The 27329-nt window shown below is 49.5% G+C and overlaps 3 protein-coding genes across 3 annotated transcripts in view; all 3 read left to right on the plus strand.

Annotated features, from left to right (window-relative positions):
• Window positions 1-19367, plus strand: part of LOC144671672 (large ribosomal subunit protein mL50-like) — a 52765-nt gene extending 33398 nt beyond the window's left edge. The window contains exon 3 of the mRNA XM_078533688.1: window positions 19260-19367. The gene's annotated coding sequence lies outside the window, so the exon portion shown is untranslated. The remainder of the gene's footprint in view (window positions 1-19259) is intronic.
• Window positions 1-26023, plus strand: LOC144671669 (C-X-C chemokine receptor type 3-like). The gene is made up of 2 exons (XM_078533681.1): window positions 1-76; window positions 24556-26023. The coding sequence occupies exons 1-2, from the start codon at window positions 35-37 to the stop codon at window positions 25564-25566; spliced, it is 1053 nt and encodes a 350-aa protein (XP_078389807.1). The 5' UTR covers window positions 1-34; the 3' UTR covers window positions 25567-26023.
• Window positions 8931-20433, plus strand: LOC144671534 (C-X-C chemokine receptor type 3-like). Its single transcript, XM_078533486.1, has 3 exons — window positions 8931-9243; window positions 18997-19085; window positions 19224-20433. Exons 1-3 carry the CDS (start codon window positions 8931-8933, stop codon window positions 20289-20291), a joined length of 1470 nt encoding a protein of 489 aa, XP_078389612.1. The 3' UTR covers window positions 20292-20433.
• Window positions 26024-27329: the final 1306 nt, after the last annotated feature.

Consider the following 27329-nt stretch of genomic DNA (forward strand, 5'->3'; position numbering starts at 1 on the left):
TCTCGTTTGATTTGAGGGCACAGCAGCTAAAGTTATGAACGATTCAACCCAGCAACCAGTGCAGGAGATGACAGAGGTAATAATCTTTCCTCAATTTCATTAAATTAAACCTTTGCTTTATACTTATGAAAATGACATTTTATATTTCTGATTTACTAATACTTCTAAGGCTCCTTATTAATGCAGCTCTGCGTGGACAAATTGATCATCCAAAATTATTTAAGCAATGTGTTCAGAATTATTAGTATTTCAAATATTGATTGCCACACTTGGTTGCTTTAATATTGCCCTTTCGAAATGAACAGTTCAGAAATGTTCCCAATCTGCACAGTTAAAGGTCTAACAGAAGAAGACTGGCTTGTCACGAAACAATTTCTGTAAGTGACTGTTCCTAGCTTCAGCAAGCAGACATTTGAGGAATTCAGGTAGTTTATTGAGCGACAGAATCTTACAGCACAGGAGGAGGCCTTTCAGCCCATCGGGTCTGTGCCAGCTCTTTGAAAGATCTATCCAATTAGACCCCACTCCCACCCCTCTGCTCTTTCCCCCAGGGCCCTGCAAATTTCTCCCCTTCAAGTATTTCTCCAATTCGCCCCTTTTGAAAGTTCCTATTGAATCTGTTTCCACCGCCCTTTCAGGCAGCGCCTTCCAGATCACAACAACTCGCTGTGTCAAAAAAAAAAAATTCTCCTCATCTCCCCCTCTGGCTCTTTTCCCGATTCTCTTCAATCTGTGTCCCTCTGGTTACCGACCCTCCTGCCGCTGGAAACAGTTTCTCCTTATTGACTCTATCCAAATCCTTCAAGGTATAGCACTGTTAGCATAGTAAAACATCCTAACCTGTTTCACAGCAGTGTACATCAGACGATATTGGACCCCGAGCTACGTAAGGGAGATATTAGGGACAGGTGACCAAAAGTTCATTTAAAGAGGCTGGTTTTTAACGAGCATCTTAAAGGAGGAAAGAGAGAGAGAGAGAGAGGTGGAGAGGTTTAGGGAGGGAATTCCAGAGCTTAGGGGCCCAGGCAACTGAAGGCACGGCCGCCAATGGCGCAGCGATGGAAATCGGGGGATGGTCAAGAGGCCGGAATTGGAGGAGCGCAGAGATCTCGGAGGGTTGTAGGAGGTTACAGAGATAGGGAGGGTTGTAGGAAGTTAGAGAGATAGGGAGGGCTGTAGGGGCTGGAAGAGGTTACGGAGACAGGGAGGGCTGTAGGGGCTGGAAGAGGTTACGGAGACAGGGAGGGTTGTAGGGGCTGGAGGAGGTTACAGAGATAGGGAGGGTTGTAGGGGCTGGAGGAGGTTACAGAGATAGGGAGGGTTGTAGGGGCTGGAGGAGGTTACAGAGACAGGGAGGGTTGTAGGGGCTGGAGGAGGTTACAGAGATAGGGAGGGTTGTAGGGGCTGGAGGAGGTTACAGAGACAGGGAGGGTTGTAGGGGCTGGAGGAGGTTACAGAGATAGAGAGGGTTGTAGGGGCTGGAGGAGGTTACGGAGACAGGGAGGGTGGTAGGGGCTGGAGGAGGTTACGGAGACAGGGAGGGTTGTCGGGGCTGGAGGAGGTTACGGAGACAGGGAGGGTGGTAGGGGCTGGAGGAGGTTACGGAGACAGGGAGGGTTGTAGGGGCTGGAGGAGGTTACGGAGACAGGGAGGGTTGTAGGGGCTGGAGGAGTCACATCTGCAGTTCAAAGGAGTGTGTCCTTTTAGATAACAGGACATGCGGTGCTCAGTTTCCGGGCATGGTTGAGGTGAACAATATTGATGCATCTGAGGGGAATTAGGTATACATGAGGGAGAAATGAATAGAAGGATATGGTGATGGAGAGGCTTGTGTGAAGGATAAACCCTGGCCTGAAGCAGATGGGCAGAATGGCCTGTTTTTGCCACACTAAAGTTGAACTTTGAGCTGCTGTGGTAACATAGACATTTCCATGCATGTTATATCCTGGAGCTATGGATAGTGATGGTAGAGGCTCCAATGTTCTTTCCATCACGTGTCTGACCAGGAATCTCTCCCACTTTGACTGTCTGTCTGTGTTGGAAGGATTTGCAAGTTTTATATTCAACCGGTTTAGCCGCACTACGAACACATTTTCCTTGGCCATCAAGTCCTGGGGCAGGACTCGAACCCCCGAGCTTCTGGCTCAGAGGCAGGGATGCCACCCACTGCGCCACAAGGCGCCCCTGGGGCAGGGATAGTAGTGAGTCAGTCTAACCCGCTGAAAATCTATAGATAGGCACACAGATGTCCTTCTTTACTGAGTTGCGTGTTCTGTGCAGAGTGATGAAATCGTCTCTCGCTCAGTTAAATTCGGGCAGTTGCGAATGGGATGTGAATGGACAAGAGCGGATGTGTCCGCGGGTCCGTCACTCAGCCTTCAGCATTTTCCAAAGCTGTCATGCCAGCCTGATGCCGCTTCCTGAAGCTGAGTAGAATTGAAATCTGTCTTTTTGGAAGGCAGGAGCCTGTGGACATTGTTATCAAAACTGGGCGCGCGATGTCAAATGGGGAACGGGGGGACATGACTGGGTGCAATTATGAAGCAAAGCTCCATTAGAGAAATAGAAAATGCAGCGTCAGTGGAGAGAGAGAAGCCGGGTTATCGTTTCAGGTCTGCGGCCCTTTGGAGCTGGTAACTATTAGGAATATATATATATATTTTTTAAACAAACGCAGATGCAGGGCAAGGCGGCAGGGGGACCAGGGGAGGGAAGGACAGACCGTGCAGAGGCTAGAAGAGATGAAATGACAAAAGGGATGGTTATGCATGACCGAAGGAAGTGGTGAAGATACAAGAGATGGGTCTAGAAGAGGTGTGAATGGTAAACAGCAGCCTGATCAAAGGTGCAATGATTTTGTGATATAAAGTTGTTGAGTCCGGAAGGAAGGCTGTGAAGAGCCAATCTGAGAGAGCTAGCACGGTCAAGAAGCACCAAATGGCCTCCCGCTGTCGTGTGGCGATGGCGAGTGACAGGTCACTCAGCGGGGGCGGGGGGGTCCAAGTTTTTCTTTCTTTATCCTTTCGTGGGATGTGGGTGAGCATTTGTTGCCCATCCCTAATTGCCCTCGTTGGCCTGTAAGGCCATTTCAGAGGGCAGTTAAGAGTCAACCGCATCGCCGCGGGTGTGGATTCGCACGTGGGCCAGACCGGGGAAGGAGGGCGGATTTCCCTCTCTAAAGGGGGCATTAGTGAGCCAGATGGGGTTTTTACAACAATCGACTATCGTTTCGCGATCACCGTGACTGAGACTGGCTTTCAGCTCCAGAGTTATTAATTATTTGAATTAATTATTTGGTGGGATTTGAACCCCTTTTCCCCCCCCGGAGCAATTGCAGGCTTGGCCACATTATGAACTCACTTCCCTTGGCCAAAAGGGGGTCATGGAGTGGGACTCGAACCCGGAGCGCCTGGCTCAGAGGCAGGGTGCGCTACCCACCGCGCCACAGGATCGCCTGCATCCCCAGCCCTGTTCACATTTTTGCATATAAGAGCTCCTAATGGTACCGTTCACGACGTTGTGACGTTGGGGCTGCTCCGCACGGAAGCAGCGAACGCAGGCCAACACCGCAGTGCCGCCATTCGGATGGGACGTTAAACCGTGGACGGCTCCACGGGAAAGGACCCGCGACCGGTATTCCGAAGATAAGCAGGCGGGGAGCTCTCCGCGGTGGCCCTGGGCCCAATATTTTATCCCTCAACCGACATCACTGAGAGAGGGGGGGAAAAAAAAAAAGACGGGCGCTCCGATCATTGTCAGTCTGCTGTTTGCGGGAGCTTACTGTGCGCAAATTGGCTGCCGGGTTTCCTGCATTCGCAACGGCGACGACCCTTTGAAAAGTACGTCGTTGTCTTGTAAAGCGCTCTCAGACGTCCCGAGATTGCGAAAGGCGCTATAGAATGCAAATTCCTTCACTACTGAGAATCTCGTTGCTTCAGATGTCACGTGAAAAGCCCTGAGGCAATTTGGGCTATTTTGAAGTTCTATTAATTAGCTCTCGGTTTCTTGGTAATTTGGTTTAGAACCAGCTGCTCTGCCTTCTATTGTCAACTCCTCCCTGCCACACTTTATTGGTCCGGTATTTTCATTAAGTTATATACATGAAAGAAGTCCATGACTTTGCACATTATATGCTGTTTCATTTTAATACTTTCCTGTTTACCTGATAAACTTTGTACTGTTTCCATTGAATTTCCTTTAAGTGTGTAGATAGTATCTATGCACCACCACAGATCACATTGTTCATAAAAGTCCTGCTGAGCACAGGGAGGTTTTGAGTCACAATTTCATAGCTACAAGCAAAATTTGACACCAAACTACATAAGGCAGTATTAGGACTGGTCATGAATAGCTCGGTCAAAGAGGGAGGTTTTAAGGAGCGTCTGAAAGGGAGAAAGAGAGACAGAGAGGAGGGGAGGTTTAAAAGGGAATTCCAGAGCTCAGGGCCCCATGCAGCTGAAGGCACGGCCGCTAATGGTGGAGCGATGGGAATCGGGGGATGCTCAAGAGGCCGGAATTGGAGGAGCGCAGAGATCTCGGAGGGTTGTAGGTGTTGGAGGAGGTTACAGTGACAGGGAGGGTTGTCATTGTTGGAGTATGTTACAGAGATAGGGAGGGTTGTAGGGGCTAGAGGAGGTTACAGAGATAAGGAGGATTGTAGGGGCTGGAGGAGGTTACAGAGATAGGGAGGGCTGTAGGGGCTGGAGGAGGTTACAGAGATAGGGAGGGTTGTAGGAGCTGAGGGAGGTTACAGAGATAGGGAGGGTTGTAGCGGCTGGAGGAGGCTACAGAGATAGGGAGGGTTGTAGGGGCTGGAGGTGATTGCAGAGATAGGGAGGGTTGTAGGGGTTGGAGGATGGTACAGAGATAGAGAGGGTTGTAGGGGCTGGAGGAGGTTACAGAGATAGGGAGACTTGTAGGGACTGGAAGAGGTTACAAAGATAGGGAGGATTGTAGGGGCTGGGGGAGGTTAGAGAGATAGGGAGGGTTGGAGGGGCTGGAGGAGATTGCAGAGATAGGGAGTGTTGTAGGGGCTGGAGGAGGTTACAGAGATAGGGAGGGTTGTAGGGGTTGGAGGATGTTACAGAGATAGAGTTGTAGGGGCTGGAGGAGGTTACAGAGATAGGGAGACTTGTAGGGGCTGGAGGAGGTTAAAGAGATAAGGAGGGTTGTAGGGACTGGAGGAGGTTACTGAGATAGGGAGGGTTGTAGGGGCTGGAGGAGGTTACAGAGATAGGGAGGGTTGTAGGGGCTGGAGGAGGTTACAGAGATAGGGAGGGTTGTAGGGGCTGGAGGAGGTTACAGAGATAGGTGCCATTCCTAATCTGCCCTGTAAAGAACACAGCCTATGTCTTAACCATTATATATATTGCACTCACTATTACCCTGTGTACAGAGTTCCCTATCATCCTGTAATGCCTCCAGATACCCTGTGCATAATCACACTCATAGAGTCGTTTACGGCGTAGAAGGTGGCCTTTTGGCCCATCGAGTCCATGCTAGCTCTTTGCAGAGCAATCCAGTCAGTCCCATTTCCCCTGCTCTCCCCCACAACTCTACAAGTTTACTGCCCTCAAGTGCCCATCATTTTGAAATCATTGGTTGTCACCACTTCCACCACCTGCAAACACCCTATTTCCTTTTCACAACATATTTTCTTGCCTATCTTTGCAACTTTAGATAAGAAACAGTCTTCCCACAGTCCTCATTACCAGTCATTGCAGAGAAAAGTTCTTCCGCACTTTGACCCTCCATTTCCTGCCCAAAATCTTAAATCTGAGTCCCCCTAATCCTTGTCCCGTCAGCTAATGGGAAGAATATTTCTTATCTAAAGTTGCAAAGATAGACAGGAAAATGCGTTGCGAAAAGGACATAAGGTGTTTGCAGACAGACATAGATAGGTTGACCGAGTGGACAAAAACCTGGCCGTATAATGTGGAAAATGTGAAGTTGTTCACTTTGGCAGGAAGAATAAAAAAGCAGAGTATTACTTAAATGGAGAATGACTGCAAGAATTCCGAGGTGCAGAGGGATCTAGGTGCTCTAGTCCATGAGTCACAAAATGTTAGTATACTGCGAGTATGCAATAAAAGTTAGTGTGCAGGTTAGTATACACGGACTGCAGCGGTTCAGGAAGGCAGCTAACCACCACCTTCTCAAGGGCAATTGGGGATGGGCAATAAATGCAGGCCCAGCCAGCGATACCCACATCCCTTAAATGACTAAACAAAAAGGTGCAGCATGTAATTAAGAAGGCAAACTTGAACTCTATCCTTTATTGTGAGAGGAACTGAACATAAAAGCAAGGATGCTGTGCTTCAGTTGTGCAGAGCATTGGTGAAGCCACATCTCGAATATTGTGTCCTTATTTAAGGAAGGATGTAAATGCGTTGGAGGCGGTTCAGAGGAGGTTTACTAGGTTGATACCTGGAATGAGTGGGTTGCCTTACGAGGAAAGGTTGAACAGATTGGGCTTGTTTCCACTGCAGTTTAGAAGAGTGAGGGGTGATTTGATTGAAGATAAGATCCTAAACGGCCTTGACAAGGTGGATGTCGAAAGGATGTTTCCTCTTGTGGGTGAGTCCAGAACTAGGGGACACTGTATTAAAATTAGGGGTCACCCTTTTAGGACAGAGATGAGGAGAATTTTTTTCTCTGAGGGTTGTGCGACTTTGGAACTCTCTGCCTCAGGAGGTGGTGGAGGCGGGGGTCATGGAATATTTTTAAGGTGGAGGTAGATAGATTCTTGTTAGGCAAGGGAATCAAAGGTTATCAGGTGTTTACATGGGGATGTGGAAATCGAAACCCAAACAATCTTATTGAATGGCGGAGCAGGCTCGAGGGGCCAAATGGCCTACTTCAGCTCCTGTTTCCTATGTTTCGCATGTAAACCTGTCCTAATCTTGTACACCTCTATCAGATCTCCCCTCAATCTCCTTTGCTCCAAGGAGAACAACCCCAGCCTTCTCCAACCCAGCCTTGTAGTTAAAACCCCTCATCCCTGGACCCATTCCGGTCAATCTCCTCCCCCCCCCCCCCCCCCCCAAGGACCCTCACACCCTTCCGAAAGTGAGGTGACCGGGGACTGGACACAAAACCGTAGTTGGGACCTCACTAACCAGAGTTTCAGAAAGATTCAGCATAAATTCCCTGCTTTTGTGCTCAATCCCTCTATCTATGAAGCACGAGATACCCAAATGCTTTTCTAACCACCCTCTCAATATTGTCCTGCCAACTTCAAAGATTTATGCACGTGAACTCCCGGGTCACTCTGCCCCTGAACACTTTTTAGAGCTGTACCATTAGGTTTATATTGCCTCTTCCTATCCCTTCTGCCAAAATACATCACCTCAAACTTGTCTATATTAAATTCCACCTGCCACACGCCTGCCCATTTTGTTAGCTTATATATATATATATGTATATATATCATGTTGTGGGCAATTCATGTCAACCTCACTCTTTGCCTCTCCTCCAAATTTGGTATCATCGGCAAATTTTGAAGTTCTTCTTTGTGTTCCAAGATCTAAGTCATTTATGTATCATTTAAAAAAAAAGCAGTTCCCCCTGCACTGAACCGTGGGGAAACCCTTGTCTACCATCTTCCAATCCCAAAAAATGGCCATTTACCATGACTCGCTGTTTCCAGTTTTGTATCCAAACTGACACTGATCCTCCTATTCCACGAATTTCAATTTCGTAAACCAGCCTTTCATGTGGCACTTTGGCCGGGATCTTCCGGCCCCGCCTGTGGTGGGAATCGTCGCGGGCGGGAAGGGAAACTTTACCGCCTGTTGACCTCGGGCGGGAATTTGCGGTCCCCGCCGACTGGAAAATCCTGGCCTTTCTTAAAATCCATCGAGGCAACGCCCGTTGCATTCCCTTCATCAACCTTCCCAGTCACTTCATCAAAAAACTCAGTTCGATTAGTCAAGCACGATCTGCAATTTATAAATCCACGCGGGATTAACTCAATCTCTCCAAATACCCGATGATTTATTTCCCTGTTTATTGCTTCTAAGACCTCACCCACCATTTCTGTTCAACTGTAGTTTCTAGGGATGCCCTTACATCCTTTCTTGAATAAGGGTATCACTTTTTCCAATCCTCTGGCACCTTCCCATATCCAGGGAAGATTGGAAGATTAAGGAAAGCCCTTCCGCTATCTCCATCCACACTTCCTTTTTTTAAAATTCATCCTTGGGAATGTGGGCATCGCTGGCTAGGCCAGCATTTATTGCCCATCCCTAATTGCCCTTGTTCAGGGGGCATTTAAGAGTCAACCACATTGTTGTGGGCCTGGAGTCACATGTGGGCCAGACTGGGTAAGGACAACAGATTTCCTTGATGGGTTTTTAAGACAGTTGGCAATGGTTTCATGGTCATCATTGGACTTTTAATTATTGATTTTTTTTCTTCCCCCCCCCCTGTAACGGGGATGAGCGGACCATGTACAAGTAGCTGGGCTACCTGCAGCCAAACAACGAGGCGAATGTAGAGAGGAACAGTTATGACTGTTCAATGGCTGCAGCCTGACTCCTCTATCAATACCCAGTAAGAAACCCGCCATGATTCTTCACATCCCTGAGTCACCTTGCTTGACCTAGATGAATAACACTTTCAGTCTAACAGGTTCACGGCCTCTATGAGATCGGGTTACCCCATCAGCTCCTGTCATCGAAACTTAACTCTCCCAAATCGTGGGATCTACTCTTCCCTTTGCATTAGTTATGACCTCCCCTGCCCCGTGCTCCAGAATCTCACCGGGTTGCCATACTTCAGATAAACCGGGGCACCTCAACCCCCTCTCAGTGTGAATGATTGCCGAATTGTCCAAACTACCTTCCGGAGACTGAATAACGCTGCTTCAGACGCCCTCTCCCGGCATCTCCCTGCTGCCCTCTGAACTTGTCCCCGTGCGACCGTTCGTAATGTCAAAGAGAAACAGATTTACACAGCGCCTTTCACGGCCTCAGGCTGCGAAAGTGCTTCACGGCTTTATCTCTTTGAAGGGTGGTCGCCGTTGCAATGCAGGAAACGCGGCAGCCAATTTGTGCACAGCAAGATCCCGCAAGCAGCAACGTGATAACGGCACCCATGTCACCCGTTTTGTGGCGCTGTTGGTTCGAGGGTATTGCCCCCATGAGGAGAACCTGCCCCAGCTCGTCAAAGAACTATTGGCCGTGGAATCCACCCGAGAGGATAGATGGCTTCTTGGTTTAATGGAAGACAGGACCTCTGGCAGTGCGGCACTCCCTCAGCACTGCAGTGGGAGTGTCGGCCTAGATTTTGTAGCCTTTGGAGTTGCACTTGTTACACACAGACGCCCAGATGGGGAGCTTGAATACACAGGATGAGACTCGATATTTGTTTGGAATATGAGGGGACTTCAGTTCATGTGGAGAGACTGGAGAAGCTGGGATTGTTCTCCTTAGAGCAGAGCAGGTTAAGGGGGAGATTGAATCGAGATGTTCAAAACCATGAGGGGTTTGGATAGAGTCAATAAGGAGAAACTGTTTCCAGCGGCAGGAGGGTCGGTAACCAGAGGGACACAGATTGAAGAGAATCGGGAAAAGAACCAGAGGGGGAGATGAGGAGAATTATTTTTTTTGACACAGCGAGTTGTTGTGATCTGGAAGGCGCTGCCTGAAAGGGCGGTGGAAGCAGATTCAATAGGAACTTCCAAAAGGGGGGAATTGGATAAATACTTGAAGGGGGAAAATTAGCAGGGCTGTGGGGGAAAGAGCAGGGGGGAGAGTGGGGACTAATTGGATAGATCTTTCAAAGAGCAGGAACAGGCACAATGGGCTGAATGGCCTCTTTCTGTGCTGCATTGGTCTATAATTCCGTAAAAATAGTGTTCTCAGGGTTTCAAATTTAATTCCGAGCAGGCAGTTTGTAGGTAAATCTCTCAGTGCTGAGGGAGCATTGTTAGGGTCAGGGTCTGTGAAATCTGCCTGATTTCACTGACATGACAACATCCATGGTCATAGTGCAGAAACCACAGAAAGACAGAAGTGGGTTTTACTCAATAATCTCTATCCCTCAACCTCATCAGTTTCACATGTACTTTCGTCCTACAATCTTCAAACACACACACACACACACACACACACTCACCCACACACACATACACACACACACACACAAACGCACACACTCTCTCTCACACACACACTCTCTCACACACACACATACATACAAACGCGCACACACTCACACACACTCTCTCTCACACACACACACTCACACACACACTCACACACACAAACGCACACACTCTCTCTCACACACACACACACACACACAAACGCACACACTCTCTCACACACACACACATACATACAAACGCACACGCACATTCACACACACACACTCTCACACACACTCTCACACACACACACACACACAAACGCACACACACACACACACACATACAAACGCACACACTCTCTCATACATACATACAAACGCGCACACACACACACACACTCTCACACACACACACACACTCACACACACACACACACACACACACAACCTCACATACACACACACTCTCTCACACACACACACTCTCTCTCACACACACACTATCTCTCACATACACACACATGCACACACACACACGCACACACTCGCTTTCTCTCACACACACAGACTCTCTCTCTTAGACGCACACACACACACACACGCTTTCTCTCACACACACACACACAGACTCTCTCAGACGCACGCACACACACACACACACACACACACTCTCTCTCTCTCACGCACACACATGCTCACATGCAAACTCTCTCTCACACACAAACTCTCTCTTACACACAAACTCTCTCTCACACACACATTCATACACACACACAAATTCTCCATGGCAAGTATTGCCCTTGCATATTCCAAATACTGGCTTTAAGGTGTGTGGCACAATCTCAGGACTCCTCTCCACTTATTTTGGGTTCATTAAGATTCAACCCTCATCGAGGTATGGACTGGTGATATGGAAACCCTCCGAAATCATGTCCAAGAGTCCATTTCTGGACACGAGACTGGGCAGTCAGCTATTTGACCTGGCGAGGCATCGCTGCCCAGACTGACACCCAATCACAAGCTCACCTCCACTGGAATGCTGCCAGGAATAGAGCCACTGGCCATTATTGTTCCCTCCAACTGAGAGGCACCAACATCATCGTGCCACAATCAGGTCAAATTAGCATCTTGGTTCCTGCCCAGTGAAAGGACTTACATTTCTATAGTGCCCGTCATCACCTCAGAACATCCCAAATCATCACACAGCCAGTGAAGAACTTTTCTGAAGTGCGCTCATTGTTGCAACGCAGGAAACACAGCCGTTAATTTGCGCACAGCAAGATCCCACAAACAGAAATGCGCTAAAAACCAGATAATCTGTTTCAGTGATGTTGTTTGAAGGATAAACATTGACCCCCCAGGGGAAACTCCCCCGCCTTGTCTTCTGCAAATAGTAAGAATGGCGTCTTTTAGATAAGGCGTCAGACTGAGGCCTTGGTATGATGGCTCAACTTGAAAGGTGGCACCTCTGATAACATGCATTCCCTTAGCACTGCAACCAGGAGCATCAGGCTGGATTATGCACTCAAGTGGCTGGAGTTGGGGAGGATGAGGGGTGGGGAGGCCTGGGCTGGAACCCACAACCCCATCAAGCACAGGCAGGTGTGTGTGTAACCCGCACTGAGCCACAAATGCCGTTCTGAGGGCTGATAGGGGATTCAGCAAACTTTTACTCATAAACAGGAGCGAGTTCCCTATCTCGGTCGGCCAAGCACTAAAATGGCCACTGTTCCAAGGAACATCATCACTCCTTCCCCTGCTCTTTCTCCCACATCCCTGCAAATTTTTCCGCTTCAACTATTTATCCAATTCCCCCTTTTTGAAAGTTCCTATTGAATCTGCTTCCACTGCCCTTTCAGGCAGCGCCTTCCAGATCACAACAACTCGCTGTGTTTAAAAAAAAAAAATTCTCCTCATCTCCCCCTCTGGTTCTTTTCCCCGATTCTCTTCAATCTGAGTCCCTCTGGTTACCGACCCTCCTGCCGCTGGAAACAGTTTCTCCTTATTGACTCTATCCAAACCCCTCATGATTTTGAACATCTCGATTCAATCTCCCCCTTAACCTTCTCTGCTCTAAGGAGAACAATCCCAGCGTCTCCAGTCTCTCCACGTGAACTGAACTCCCTCATCCCTGGGAACATTCTAGTAAATACTCCCCCCCACACCCTCCCCAAGGGCTGTCAAGGCCTTAAAGTGCGGGGCCCAGAATTGGACATGATCCTCCATCTAAACAGTGGTTTATAAAGTTTTACTATAACATCCTTGTTTTTATGTTCTGTGGTCCTGTTTATAAAGCCCAGGATCCCATATCCCTGAGTTCCTTATTGCTAATGGTCTCACCCATCTCTCCCAAAGGAACGAACCCCTTTGATTGGTATATTTTTCAGGAATTTGACTCTCTCTCCCATTCCCGTACACATGGGGGCCCTGCCCTGGTTAAAACAGAAAATGCTGGAAATATTCAGCAGGTCAGGCAGCATTGTGGATGTCCCATCGCTGAACACATTTACAGCTGGGGATGGACAGATTTTTGGCGCCTCAGGGAATTAAGGGATATGGGGGAGCGGGCGGGAAAGTGGAGTCGAAGCCCAAGATCAGCCGTGAGGGCATTGAATGGCAGAGCAGGCCTGACGGGCCGAATGGCCTACTCCTGCTCCTATCCCCTTGGGTTTTTGTGGCACTGAGGCACACGAAATGGCTGCAGGGGTGGAAATGAGGTAACTAGCAACTGTTTGGGGATCAAAGCGGTCGATGTTCGTGACCCAACATCGTTTGGGTGGTGCAGTGGACACTCCACCTCGCTCCCCCCTCAATACTCCATGGCTGCCCACGGTAGAAGGGAGGCAAAGGTCTGTTTCTCTCCCTGTGCTGTGGCTTCTGGTGAAATCTCTGTCCAGACAGGGAACCCACCCCCCCACAGAGTGATGGGAAGAGCGTCAATCATGTTGCTCAACACTTGAATGTGGACCTTAGATTGGACAGACAGTGACGTGGGATGGAAGCAGCTGCTGATGATGCAAGTGGGGTTCGTGTGAAATCTATTTTTGCTCCATCATCAAATTTCTAACCAGCATTTGTTCGAAATATGAATGTCACCGGGCCAGCTTCTCCCCCTCAATCCCACTTCCGCTTCTTGCCAAAGCCTGCAGAGGCTCATCCGGCCAGGGAGAGGCTCGTTGCTTAATTCAATGCTCGTCTTTATTATTTGGTTCAACTCATCGCAGCGAATGATGTTGGTGTTAACTCCCAGGACAGGGACAGCACGGGGTTAGATACAGAGTAAAGCTCCCTCTACACTGTCCCCATCAAACACTCCCAGGACAGGTACAGCACGGGGTTAGATACAGAGTAAAGCTCCCTCTCCACTGTCCCCATCAAACACTCCCAGGACAGGTACAGCATGGGGTTAGATACAGAGTAAAGCTCCCTCTACACTGTCCCCATCAAACACTCCCAGGACAGGTACAGCACGGGGTTAGATACAGAGTAAAGCTCCCTCTACACTGTCCCCATCAAACACTCCCAGGACAGGTACAGCACGGGGTTAGATACAGAGTAAAGCTCCCTCTCCACTGCCCCCATCAAACACTCCCAGGACAGGTACAGCATGGGGTTAGATACAGAGTAAAGCTCCCTCTACACTGTCCCCATCAAACACTCCCAGGACAGGTACAGCACGGGGTTAGATACAGAGTAAAGCTCCCTCTACACTGTCCCCATCAAACATTCCCAGGACAGGTACAGCACGGGGTTAGATACAGAGTAAAGCTCCCTCCACACTGTCCCCATCAAACACTCCCAGGACAGGTACAGCATGGGGTTAGATACAGAGTAAAGCTCCCTCCACACTGTCCCCATCAAACACTCCCAGGACAGGTACAGCACAGGGTTAGATACAGAGTAAAGCTCCCTCTACACTGTCCCCATCAAACACTCCCAGGACAGGTACAGGATGGGGTTAGATACAGAGAGAAGCCCCCTCTACACTGTCCCCATCAAACACTCCCAGGACAGGTACAGCACGGGGTTATATACAGAGTAAAGCTCCCTCTACACTGTCCCCATCAAACACTCCCAGGACAGGGACAGCACAGGGTTAGATACAGAGTAAAGCTCCCTCTACACTGTCCCCATCAAACACTCCCAGGACAGGTACAGCACGGGGTTAGATACAGAGTAAAGCTCCCTCAACACTGTCCCCATCAAACACTCCCAGGACAGGTACAGGATGGGGTTAGATACAGAGTGAAGCTCCCTCTACACCGTCCCCATCAAACACTCCCAGGACAGGTACAGCACGGGGTTAGATACAGAGTAAAGCTCCCTCTACACTGTCCCCATCAAACACTCCCAGGACAGGGACAGCACAGGGTTAGATACAGAGTAAAGCTCCCTCTACACTGTCCCCATCAAACACTCCCAGGACAGGTACAGCACGGGGTTAGATACAGAGTAAAGCTCCCTCTACACTGTCCCCATCAAACACTCCCAGGACAGGTACAGCAGATGAGTTTTGTTAACAATGCAGATGCCGTCTGAGTGAGATTACCAGCTGAGTGCCAGCTTTTTCCACGTTATGGGACTCTGTTCTGCAGTTTGATTTGCGCTGAATCGAAAGTTGCCTGAAATTGTGCTAACATTTCATTATGAGCGCAGTGATATACTGTCACCTTTGTGTTGGCTGACTGACAACAGACTCACCCTCACCCAGATTCACCTGGTACCTGCTCCCACCCAACAGTTCCTCTGTTCAGTGAAATCCTGGCTGATCTGTGACCTAACTCCACATACCCGCCTTTGCCCCGTATCCCTTAATCCCTTTGGATAACAAAACTCTATCAATCTCTCAGATTTAAAATTAATAATTGATCTATTGCCATTTGGGGAAGAGAATTCCAAACTCCCCCCACCCTTTGTGTGTAGAAATGTTTCCTAATTTCACTCCTGAAATGTCAGCCTCTCATTTTTAGACTCTGCCCCCAAATCCCAGACTCCCCCCCAACCGGGGGAAATAGTCTCTCTATATCGACCCTGATCTGTTCCCCTTAATATCTTCAAAACTTTGATCAAATCCCCCCCTTAACCTTCTAAATTCCAGGGAATACAAGCCAAGTTTGTGTAATCTCTCCTTGTAATTTAATCCTTGGAGCGCTGGTCTCATTCTGGTAAATCGACACTGCGCTCCCTCCGAGATCAGTACATCCTTCCTAAGGTGTGGGGCCCTGAACGTCTCAGTGACTCGGGGTGTGGTCTAACCAGGGCTTTGTGTAGACTGAAGGATGACTCCTACCCCCTAGCATTCTAGTCTTTGAGATAGAAAGGCCAATGTTCCATGAGACTTCTTAATTACTTTCAGTACCAGTTTGTAATAATTTACTGAACTGTGTACCCAGACCCTCCCTAAGCCTCTTGGAATCTCCATCGCTTCAAGTTTTTCACCATTAGGAAGCTCCCTGTTCTGTTCTTTATAGATGCGGATGACCTCACACTTGCCAACATTGATATCCGTTTGCCACAGTTTATCCCAACCCACTTTATAAACATCTCTTTGTACTCTTACACTTCCATCCACACTGCTTCCAACGCGGCCTAACTCTCCGTCATCTGCAAACATGGATATGGGGCTGTCTATCCCATTACCTCTGGTGAGATTTCAAGGACTCTCCTGTTTGCTTCCGAGGAGCTCCCTATACCTGAGGATAACAAGAAGCCAACTTGAGGTGAAGCCGACTCTCCCTCCCAGACGACTGCCTCCGAGCGGAGGTGGGGGATGTTGAAGCAGATGTTATTAGTTCGGTCTCATGTTGGGATCCTTCGAGGTTACGAGAAGCTGACCTAGTACTGGGCGGAGATTAAGGACTTATCCAGAAGACGAGTTAAACCCCCTCATCCGGAAGAATGAATGTCCAAGGAACGAGAAGTCCCAGGAAATAGAACCAGCTCAACAACATCACAGGCCCAGAGGTTTCATCAGTGAAAGAGTCTCTTCACCATCCAGCGCCAAATTAACCCCTATTCAGAAGAAAGGGCCTTCATATTTTGGTGATCCTACTCCGATCTCTTTTATGAAGACCCACACAGCTGGCTGGGCCAGGGTACCTGGTCTGGTGGATTTATGAGCTCCTTGAGCTGAGCCGCGTAGTTTACGCACTGGGTCCCTTCATGCTCACGAGCATAAGAAATAGGAGCAGGAGTAGGACCATTCAGCCCATCGAAATAGGAGCGTGAGTCGGACCATTAGGCCCATCGGGCCTGTGCCACCATTCCATAGGATCATGACTGACCTGATTGTGGCCCTAACTCCCTGAAAGTCTCATCGAACCCCAGGATGGATCATAGAACGCTTACAGCACAGGAGGAGGCCATTCAGCCCGTCGTGTCTGTGCTGACCCTCTGCAAGAGCAACTCAGCCAGTCCCACTCCCCACCTTCTCCCCCTAACCTTGCAATTATTTTCTCTTCAGTTAATGATCCAATTCCCTTTGGAAATCCTCGATTGAATTTGCCTCCTCCACAATCCCGGGCTGCGCATTCCAGATCCTAACCACTCGCTGCGTGGAAACGTCTCTCCTCGTGTCTTCGTTGCGTCTTTTGCCAATCGCTTTAAATTTGTGCCCCTCTGGTTCTCGGTCCTTCCACCAATGGGAACGGTTTCTCCCTAACGACTCTGTCCGGACCCCTCATGATTTTGAACACCTCGGTCAGATCTCCTGTCAACCTCCTCTTCTCCAAGGAGTAACAGTCCCAGATTCTCCGATCTGTCCACGGAACTGAAGTTCCTCGTCCTGGAACCATTCTCATGAATATTTTATGCATCCTCTCTAAAGCCTTCACATCTTCCCTAAAGTGTGGTGCTCAGATCTGGATGCGATACTCCAGTTGAGGCTGAACCAGTGTTTTATTATCATTCACCGTAACTCCCTGGCCTTTCTGCCTCTCTCCCTCTCTCCTTTAAGCTGCTCCTGGGGACCTACACTATTGATCAGGCTTTTGGTTATCTTTCCTGATTTCTCCTTCAATGAATTGGAGACAAATAATGTCAACAAATGCCTTGGGGCATGTTACTTCCTTAAATACACGATATAAAAAGGGTATCATTAACTCACTGAGCCACCACGGATGCTGTTGGCCCTGTCAACATCCTGGGGGTTACCATTGACCAGAAACTGAACTGGACTAGCCATATAAACACTGTAGCTACAAGAGCAGGTCAGAGGCTGGAAATCCTGTGGACAGTAACTCACCTCCTGACTCCCCAAAGCCTGTCCACCATCTATAAGGCACAAGTCAGGAATGTGATGGAATACTCCCCACTTGCCTGGATGAGTGCAGCTCCCACAACACTCAAGAAGCTCGACACCATCCAGGACAAAGCAGCCCCGCTTGATTGGCACCACATCCACAAACATTCACTCCCTCCACCATCGACGCACAGTTGCAGCAGTGTGTGTACCATCTACAAGATGCACTGCAGGAATTCACCAAGGCTCCTTCAACAGCACCTTCCAAACCCACTGCTACCACCTAGAAGGACAAGGGCATCAGACACATGGGGAACACCACCACCTGGAAGTTCCCCTCCAAGCCACATCCTGACTTGGAAATATATCGGCCGTTCCTTCACTGTCGCTGGGTCAAAATCCTGGAGCTTCCTCCCTAACAGCGCTGTGGGTGTACCTACACCACATGGACTGCAGGGGTTCAAGAAGGCAGCTCACCCCCACCTTCTCAAGGGGGCAACTAGGGATGGGCAATAAATGCTGGGCCCAGCCAGCGACGCCCACATCCCGTGAATGAATAAAAGAATGTATGGTCAGTTCATCTGGTGAAAATGGGATGGTTGAAGTTCCAGAATATTCCATTAAACACTGCTTGAAAAAGACCTGCTTGCTGCAAAGGACACTAAACCACAGAACAAGAGGTTCCCAGGGTGTCTCACCAACGGGCTGCAGTGCTTGGGCTGGGGAAGGGGAAAGCACCCGGGGTACATTAAAAATCAGCTCTCTTGAAGCTGTAAACTATTTTTGCAAAATGTGAAGTTGATTTCCCCACTCCTTCCGCCAATGACACTGGTTGTTGTGTTGGGCACAGATTTGTGTGTGTGTGTGTGTGAGAGAGGGAGAGAGAGTGTGTGTGTGTTTGTTGTGTGTATGAGAGAGAGAGTGTGTTTGTTTGTGTGTGTGTGAGAGAGAGTGTGTGTTTGTTGTGTGTGTGTGAGAGAGAGTGTGTTTGTTTGTGTGTGTGTGAGAGAGAGTGTGTGTTTGTTGTGAGTGTGAGAGAGTGTGTGTTGTGTGTGAGAGAAAGTGTTTGTGTGTGTGTTGTGTGTGTGTCTGTGTCTATGTGTGTGTGTGTGTGCGTGTGTATGTCTCTGTGTGCGTGTGTCTGTGTGTGCGTGTGTGTGTGTGCGTCCGTGTATGTCTGTGCGTATGGATGTAGAGCGAGAACATGATTATTCCCATAATTCATGGTGTCTCCCTCCGACACAGCCATACAACCTGCCAATAGACCCCTGCCTAACAACATAGGTACTGAGGAGGCCCATTCAGCCCCTTGAGCCTGTTCAGGCATTTAATTCGATTGTGGCTGAACTGTATCGTAACTCCATCCACCCACTTTGGTTCTGTAACCTTTAATCCCCTTCCAGAGCACAGATCTATCAATTCCAGTTTTGAAATTATCAATTGGGGAGTTCCAGATTTCCATTCCCCTTAGTGTGAAGAATGTGCTTCCTGACATCGCCCCCTGAACGGCTTGGCTCCAATTTGAAGGTTCTGCCCCCTTATTCTGGACTGTGCCCCCCCCCTGCCCCGACCTTACCAGAGGAAACAATTTCTCTCTATCGACCCTATAGAATCCTTTAATCACCTTAAACTCGTCAGTTAGCTCACCCCCCTTAATCTTGTAGACTCGAGGAAATACCTGTGCTACCTGTCCTCGGAATGGGCTGTCCCGGCCTGTTGTACACTCACACGGGAGACTGTTCTCCTGAGTGAGGTACTGAGCGGGCCTTCCCCAGAAAGAGTCACACATCTCTTCCAATGACAGGGGAGCCTTCAGGGAATGGAGGAAGTGAATAAAGCTGAAACGCAGGCCCAGTACACGAAGTAATATTTATTTTCTGTTTTTTTAAAGGCGTACTACGACTTATATGACAACGATGGTTATGAGCCTGACTTTTCTAAAGCCCGGCCTTGCAGACCCATTGTAGTTGAGAGGTTTGTCCGCATCTTTGTGCCTATCCTGTACTCCCTCGTCCTTCTCTTGGGCGCTCTCGGTAACACGCTGGTGATTCTCATCCTCGGCCGCTACAAGAGAGCTCGGAGAACCATCACAGACACCTTCATCCTTCATTTGGCCATAGCGGATGTGCTCCTGGCCTCCACCCTCCCCTTCTGGGCCGTGGAGGCGGTGAGGGGCTGGGTCTTTGGCACCGTCATGTGCAAGCTGATTGGCACCATCTTTGCCCTCAACCTGTACAGCAGCATCCTCTTCCTGGTGTGCATCAGCTTCGACCGCTACCTGGCCATTGTCCATGCCATCCACATGTACAGGAAACGCAAGCCCATTTACATCCACGTCACCTGCCTCATCGTCTGGGCCTTGTGTTTCCTCCTGGCGATGATTGATCTAATTTTCCGTGAAGAGTACGGCTCTACCTACCTTAACTCGACAGTTTGCACCTACATGTTTCATCCAGATAGCGCTGGTGCCTGGAAACTGGCCATCCGCGTTGCCCACCACACTATTGGCTTCTTCGTCCCCATGGCGGCCATGTTGTATTGCTACTGCATGATCTTCAAGACTCTGTGCCGCGCCCAGATGTTTGAGAGGCAGAAGACCCTGAAAGTTGTCATCGCCATCGTGGTGGTCTTCATCATCTGCTGGCTGCCGTACAATGCGGTGCTCTTTGTCGACACCCTCCAGTCGCTGGGCACCATTGACACCTCCTGCACCATGCTCAACACGCTGGACATCAGCCGCACCATCACCCAGACCCTCGGGCTCATCCACTCCTGCTTAAACCCACTCCTCTATGCCTTTATCGGGGTCAGGTTCCGGCACGAGATGGTGAGGGTCTTGGTGGGCATTGGCTGCTTGAAGAAGAAGCTGGTGGTGAGTCGCCACGCTGGGAAAAGCAAGCGGGCATCCTCCGCCATATCAGACTCAGAAACCTCAACCTCTCACTCAATGATATGGTAGAGAGTGCCCAAGGTGCATTGACTCCTTGCCAACCATTGATTTTCCAACCAAAGACTTCGGAGACCGGAGAGATACAGAACTTGTACTTACCTTCATGGAGAGGCTCCCACCATGTGATTTACAACGACTCTCAGTAAGCATCGCCATCGCCGCAGCAGCAATGAATTGACTTACCAGTTAAACCTGCTTTTTTCCTTTGTTGTTTTTTTTTTTCCTTTATTCTTTTCATGGGAGGTGGGGCGCTGCTTGGTAAGGCCAACATTTGTTGCCTGTCCCTAATTGCCCTTGAACTGAGTGGCCCGCTCGCCTATTTCGGAGGGGCAGTCAAGAGTCAACCGCGTTTACTGTGGACCCGGAGTCACGTGTAGGCCAGACTGGGTAAGGACGGCAGATTTCCCTCTCCAAAGGGCATTAGTGAACCAGATGGGGTTCCCCACCCCCCCCCAGCCAAACAATCGACGATAGTTCCATCACTGAGACTAGTGTCCAATTCCATATTTTATTAACTGAATTTATATGACACCAGCCGTTCAGGACTTGAGCCCGGGCCCCCACAGCTTAGGCGTCGGTCTCTGGATTATTGTTCTACGTTACCGTTAACCCGGCATCTCCGCTTGGTGATGTTGGTTGAAGAGCGGACGTTTTGGAAGACGCCCCATCTTTTTTTGGAGCTGCAGAAATTTCATTCGCCCCCCCCCCCCAGTGAGGTTCAACCTCCATCGTGCTCAAATTTCTATTCTGTGCTCACCCACCCCACCTCTCCCACCCCGACCCTCCCACCCGACCCACCCTCCCTTCCTAAGGTACTCACATTCCCTGGTGGATAATCCGTTGGCTAATTGCCCCCGTTCCTCATGTGTGAACTCCCGCCGTGGGCTATTTGGTCATGAAGGCCCTCAGATTCTGTCCTCCCGCTCTGCCCAAACCCCAGACAAGCAAAGGAGGGGGAGATGAGGAGAATTCTCTTTTGACACGGCGAGTTGTTGTGATCTGGAAGGCGCTGCCTGAAAGGGCGGTGGAAGCAGATTCAATAGGAACTTTCAAAAGGGGGAATTGAATAAATACAACAAGGGGAAAAATTTGCAAGACTATGGGGGAAAGAGCAGGGGCGGGGGAGCGTGGGGACTAATTGGATAGATCTTTCAAAGAGCCAACATAGGCACATTGGACTGAATGGCCTCTTCCTGTGCTGTATATTCAATAATTCTAGGAGAACAGAAGAGACATGCCTAAGCTTTTCGTCTTGCACTCATCAGGATGTCTTGCAGGAATGCCAATATTAGGGGAAAACAACAATTTATACTGTCTGTGAAGAGTGTGCTGTTTGGTTGGCAAGTGGCGTTGCCATGGAGAATGCGCCAGTGATGGTGACTGACAGTTAACTGGCAAGCATTGTTTGACATTTAAACCAGGCAGCTTGACCCTGATTGGTCAAGGCATTGCCCTGAGGAATGAGTCAGCGAATGGCTGTCACTTATTTTGTTTAGCTGAAACAGGCGCAATGATTTCTGTCTACAAAGAACAAGGCCCTGTGCACTAATATATGTAGCATAATTCTTAGCATACTGAGGATTATTTAGCCAATGTGCTAAGAATTACACTGGCAACCAATTTAAGATTGTCAGTCTGGCCTTGCAGTGTAGTGCATTTGAGTGTACTGGAAGCTACATATATTAGTACACAGGGCCCTATTCTTTGCAGACAAAAAGAACATGTACATGTATTATGCTAAACAAAATAAGTGACAGCCATTCGCTGACTCATTCCTCAGGGCAATGCCTTGATAAACCAGGGTCAAACTGCCTGGTTTAAATTTCAAACAATGCTTGGCAGTTAACTGTCAGTCACCATCACGGATGCATTCTCCATGGCAGTGCCACTTGCCAACCAACCAGCACTCTCTTCACATGCAGTATGAATTGTTGTTTTCCCCTTATATGGGTATTCTTGTGAAGTGTCCTGATGAGCACAAGCTGAAAAGCTTAGACGTGTCTCCTTTTTCAGCAATACTCATGTGTCTGTGCCACTAAATGACTAATTCTGGGAGAGCTCTTCATAAGCATCACCAGACACACGAAACTTGGCCGATTTACCGGCCCTTCAGGTTCACGCTGGACAACGGAGCACTGACTGGATATTGATCCCGATGTCCGCGTGTGGTGAAGGTCCACGCGAGGTGACAGCACTTACGAATTCAGTCATAAAGAGAGAGCTTCATTAACAGAACATTTCTATCCTTTTTACATGAGCCATTTACATAAGCCTTCCTTAGTTAAACTGTCATTCAATGCTCTGGCTAAAGCACTCTGACTTTGCAATATGTTATTAAAATTCATCTAAGCTCCCCCAGGCATTATTATAAGATCGTGCACATAACGATATTGATGGCACTGTGTATAATATGTGTGTATAATATGTTCACTTCCAATGCATTATCCTCTATGTATGTGTAATAAAGCAATCGTTAATGGAAAACTATCTCTTTTGTCACAGTAATAATACAGGCAGGTTTACAGTGAGGGATGTACTGTACAGAGAGCGTTCCAGAGATTTAGAAAGCAAGGAGCAAAATTAGAGTGATCTTTACTCTGTATCTAACCCCGTGTTGTACCTGTCCTGGGAGTGTTTGATGGGGACAGTGTTGAGGGTGCTTTACTCTATCTAACCCCGTGCTGTCCCTGTCCTAGGAGTATTTGATGGGGACAGTGTAGAGGGAGATTCACTCTGTATCTAACCCCGTGCTGTACCTGTCCTGGGAGTGTTTGATGGGGACAGTGTAGAGGGTGCTTTACTCTATCTAACCCCGTGCTGTCCCTGTCCTAGGAGTATTTGATGGGGACAGTGTAGAGGGAGATTCACTCTGTATCTAACCCCGTGCTGTACCTGTCCTGGGAGTGTTTGATGGGGACAGTGTAGAGGGAGATTCACTCTGTATCTAACCCCGTGCTGTCCCTGTCCTGGGAGTGTTTGATGGGGACAGTGTAGAGGGAGCTTTACTCTGTATCTAACCCCGTGTTGTACCTGCCCTGGGAGTGTTTGATGGGGACAGTGCAGTGGGAGCTTTACTCTGTATCTAACCCCATGTTGTACCTGCCCTGGGAGTGTTTGATGGGGACAGTGCAGTGGGAGCTTTACTCTGTATCTAACCCCGTGCTGTACCTGTCCTGGGAGTGTTTGATGGGGACAGTATAGAGGGAGTTTTACTCTGTACCTAAACCCGTGCTGTACCTGCCCTGGGAGTGTTTGATGGGGACAGTGTAGAGGGAGATTCACTCTGTATCTAACCCCGTGCTGTACCTGCCTTGGGAGTGTTTGATGGGGACAGTGCAGTGGGAGCTTTACTCTGTATCTAACCCCGTGTTGTACCTGTCCTGGGAGTGTTTGATGGGGACAGTGTAGAGGGAGTTTTACTCTGTATCTAAACCCGTGCTGTACCTGCCCTGGGAGTGTTTGATGGGGACAGTGTAGAGGGAGATTCACTCTGTATGTAACCCCGTGCTGTACCTGCCCTGGGAGTGTTTGATGGGGACAGTGCAGTGGGAGCTTTACTCTGTATCTGACCCCGTGCTGTACCTGTCCTGGGAGTGTTTGATGGGGACAGTGTAGAGGGAGTTTTACTCTGTATCTAAACCCGTGCTGTACCTGCCCTGGGAGTGTTTGATGGGGTCAGTGTAGAGGGAGGTTTACTCTGTATCTAACCCCGTGCTGTACCTGTCCTGGGAGTGTTTGATGGGGACGGTGTAGAGGGAGATTCACTCTGTATCTAACCCCGTGCTATACCTGTCCTGGGAGTGTTTGATGGGGACAGTGTAGAGGGAGCTTTACTCTGTATCTAACCCCGTGCTGTACCTGTCCTGGGAGTGTTTGATGGGGACAGTGTAGAGGGAGCTTTACTCTGTATCTAACCCCGTGCTGTACCTGCCCTGGGAGTGTTTGATGGGGACTGTGTAGAGGGAGCTTTACTCTGTATCTAACCCCGTGCTGTACCTGCCCTGGGAGTGTTTGATGGGGGCAGTGTAGAGGGAGGTTCACTCTGTATCTAACCCCGTGCTGTACCTGTCCTGGGACAGTAGAGAGGGAGATTCACTCTGTATCTAACCCAAGCTTTAGCCTAGCTGCCTTTTTGTGGAGACTTGTGGTTAATGTTGAACTGGGACCATATTTAAATGATCCGCGTAAAGCAGTTAAAATGAAATGAGCTGTTCAAAGTTGACAGAACCTGCAAACTATTGTTGTTACATAATGGCCCTCTCCTTTTTTAAAGGATTATTACGATTTTGTGCTAACTGCCGTCAAAGACGCGCAGCCTTGCAAACCCATAGTGATAGGACATTTCAACAGCCTCTTCATACCTATCATCTACTCGATTGTGCTTTTGCTGGGAGTGTTCGGGAATGGGATGTTGATTTTCATCATTGCCCGATATAAACACTCCCGAACGCTCATGGACACCTTCATCCTTCACTTGGCTGTGGCCGACTTCCTGCTGGTTCTCACGCTCCCGTTCTGGATGACGGAGGCGGTGAGGGGCTGGGTCTTTGGCAACGCCATGTGCAAAATAACCGGCGGCATCTTTGCCCTCAACCTGTACAGCAGCATCCTCTTCCTGGTGTGCATCAGCTTCGACCGCTACATGGCCATCGTCCACGCCATCCACATACACCGGAAACGCAAGCCCGTGTACATCCATGGCGCCTGCCTCATCGTCTGGGCCTCCTGTGTCCTCCTGGCGGTCATTGACCTGATTTTCCGCGACGTTTACGAGCCCAGCTATTTGGACCTGAAAGCCTGCACGTACTTGTTCGGGCTGAAGAACGCGGAGAGCTGGAAGCTGGCTTTGCGGCTGGTGCACCACAGCCTGGGCTTCTTCTTGCCGGCGGCGGCCATGCTGTACTGCTACTGCATGATCTTCAGGACCCTGTGGCACACCAGCGTGTTCGGGAGGCAGAAGTCCCTGAAGGTGATCGTCGCCATCGTGCTGGCCTTCGTCGCTTGCTGGCTGCCGTACAACGCCGTGCTCTTTGTCGACACCCTCCAGTCGCTGGGCGCCATCAAAACCCGGTGCGCCGTGTTGAACGTCCTGGACATCAGCCGCACCATCACCCAGAGCCTCGGGCTGGTCCACTCCTGCCTAAACCCTCTGCTTTACGCCTTCATCGGAGTCAAGTTCCGCAGGGAGATGCTGAGCGTCTTGGCGGACATTGGCTCCCTGAAGGTGCCCAGACCGATCAGCCGGCAGAGTAGCAGAGAGGGAGGGACCTCCTCGGAGTTCTGAGCGACCTCGTTTCCCAGCGTCCGGGAATTGAGGCCTCCGTCTCCTGCCGGCCTGTACCTCAGTGAGCCCCAGTCCCACTGATCAACAAAACCTTTGCTCAAACCTTCACCTTCCGCCCTCCGTCAACCTCAGCTTGTCCAAACCTGACCCTCACCGAGCCCCGTTTACCCATCATCCCCCTCACCCCGTCATTCGCTGACCACATTGGCTCCCGGACTGGCAACGCCTCCATTTTAAAATTCTCGAGTCCCCTATCTCTGTCGCCACCTCCAGCCCCGACACCCATCCCTAAATATGTAAAAACCTCCAACCCTTACAACCCTCCCTATCTCTGTCGCCACCTCCAGCCCCGACACCCATCCCTAAATATGTAAAATCCTCCAGCCCTTACAACCCTCCGTATCTTTGTAAGCTCCTCCAGCTCTTGCAACCCTCCATAACTCCATAACCTCCTCCAGCCCCTTACAACCCTCCCTATCTCTGTAACCTCCTTCAGCACCTACAACCCTCCCTACCTCTGTAACTTACTCCACACCCTACAACCGTCCCTATCTCTGTAACCTCCTCCAGCCCCTACACCCCTCCCTATCTCTGTAACCTCCACCACACCCTACAACCGTCCCTATCTCTGTAACCTCCTCCAGCCCCTACAACCCTCCCTATCTCTGTAACCTCCTCCAGCCCTACAACCCTCCATAACTCCATAACCTCATCCAGACCCTACAACCCTCCCTATCTCTGTACTCTCCTCCAGCCCCTACAACCCTCCCGAACTCTGTAACCTCCTTCAGCCCCACAACCCTCCCTGTCTCTGAAACCTCCTCCAGCCCTACACCCCTCCCTATCTCCGTAACCTCTTCCGGCCCCTATAACCCTCCCTATCTCTGTAACCTCCTCCAGCCCCTACAACCCCCCCCTGTCTCTGTAACCTCCTCCAGCTCCAACAACCCTCCCTATCTCTGTAACCTCCTCCAGCCCCTACAGACCTCTGAGATCTCAGCTCTCCTCCAATTCCGGCCTCTTGACCAACCCCCGATCCCCATCGCTCCACCATTGGCGGCCGTGCCTTCAGCTGCCTGGGACCCTGAGCTCTGGAATTCCCTCCCTAAACCTCTTCACCTCCCCCTCTTTCTCTCTCTCTGTCTCTTTGACCAAGCCTTTGGTCACCTGTCCCTAACATCTCCTTATATGTTTCCTGGTCAAATGTTATTTGATAATCACTCCTCTGAAGGTCCTTGGGATGTTTTGCAATATTAAAGGTGCTGTATGAATTCAAGTTTCGTCACTGTTATATTTGAATACAATGATTTGGTAATTTTTCTGCTTGCTTTAATAACAGTTAAGCTCTCGTTTTGAGGCCCAGTTTGCAAAAGACTCATTCAGTGTGTGGGGATTGAACAGAACAGGCCATGAAGTTGCTGTGTCAAATCTCAGTTGCTTGCGCATAAAAACAGCAGAAATTGGAGCGGGAGGCCATTTGGCCCCTTGAACCTGCTTCTCCATGCACAAAACCCTGGCTGATCTTCTAGCTGAAAATCCGCTTTCCAGCCCTAACCCTTATTGCCCAAAAATCAACCGATCTCTGTCTTGAATAGAGTCGACGACTGAACATGCCCAGCTCCTTGGGGGAGAGATTTCCAAAAATTCACAGCCGTCTGAGTGCAGAAATTTCTCCTGCTCACAGTCGAAACGGCTGGACACTTGTCCTGAGACTGTGACTCCCCCCAGTTCAATGCTCTTCAGCCGAGGGGTGGGGGAGAACA

This window comes from Cetorhinus maximus, chromosome 33 (assembly GCF_964194155.1).
Source record: "Cetorhinus maximus chromosome 33, sCetMax3.hap1.1, whole genome shotgun sequence".
Classification (NCBI taxonomy): Eukaryota; Metazoa; Chordata; class Chondrichthyes; order Lamniformes; family Cetorhinidae; genus Cetorhinus; species Cetorhinus maximus.

Excerpts from the sequence above, each read along its gene's own strand:
- LOC144671669 (XM_078533681.1), top strand. The coding sequence starts at position 35 with ATGAACGATTCAACCCAGCAACCAGTGCAGGAGATGACAGAG. Across the intron at positions 77-24,555 it reads CAGTGCAGGAGATGACAGAG|GATTATTACGATTTTGTGCT; the intron begins GTAATAATCTTT and ends CCTTTTTTAAAG.
- LOC144671534 (XM_078533486.1), top strand. The coding sequence starts at position 8,931 with ATGTCAAAGAGAAACAGATTTACACAGCGCCTTTCACGGCCTCAGGCT. Across the intron at positions 9,244-18,996 it reads GGAAGACAGGACCTCTGGCA|ACTCGAGGAAATACCTGTGC; the intron begins GTGCGGCACTCC and ends TTAATCTTGTAG. Across the intron at positions 19,086-19,223 it reads AGACTGTTCTCCTGAGTGAG|GCGTACTACGACTTATATGA; the intron begins GTACTGAGCGGG and ends GTTTTTTTAAAG.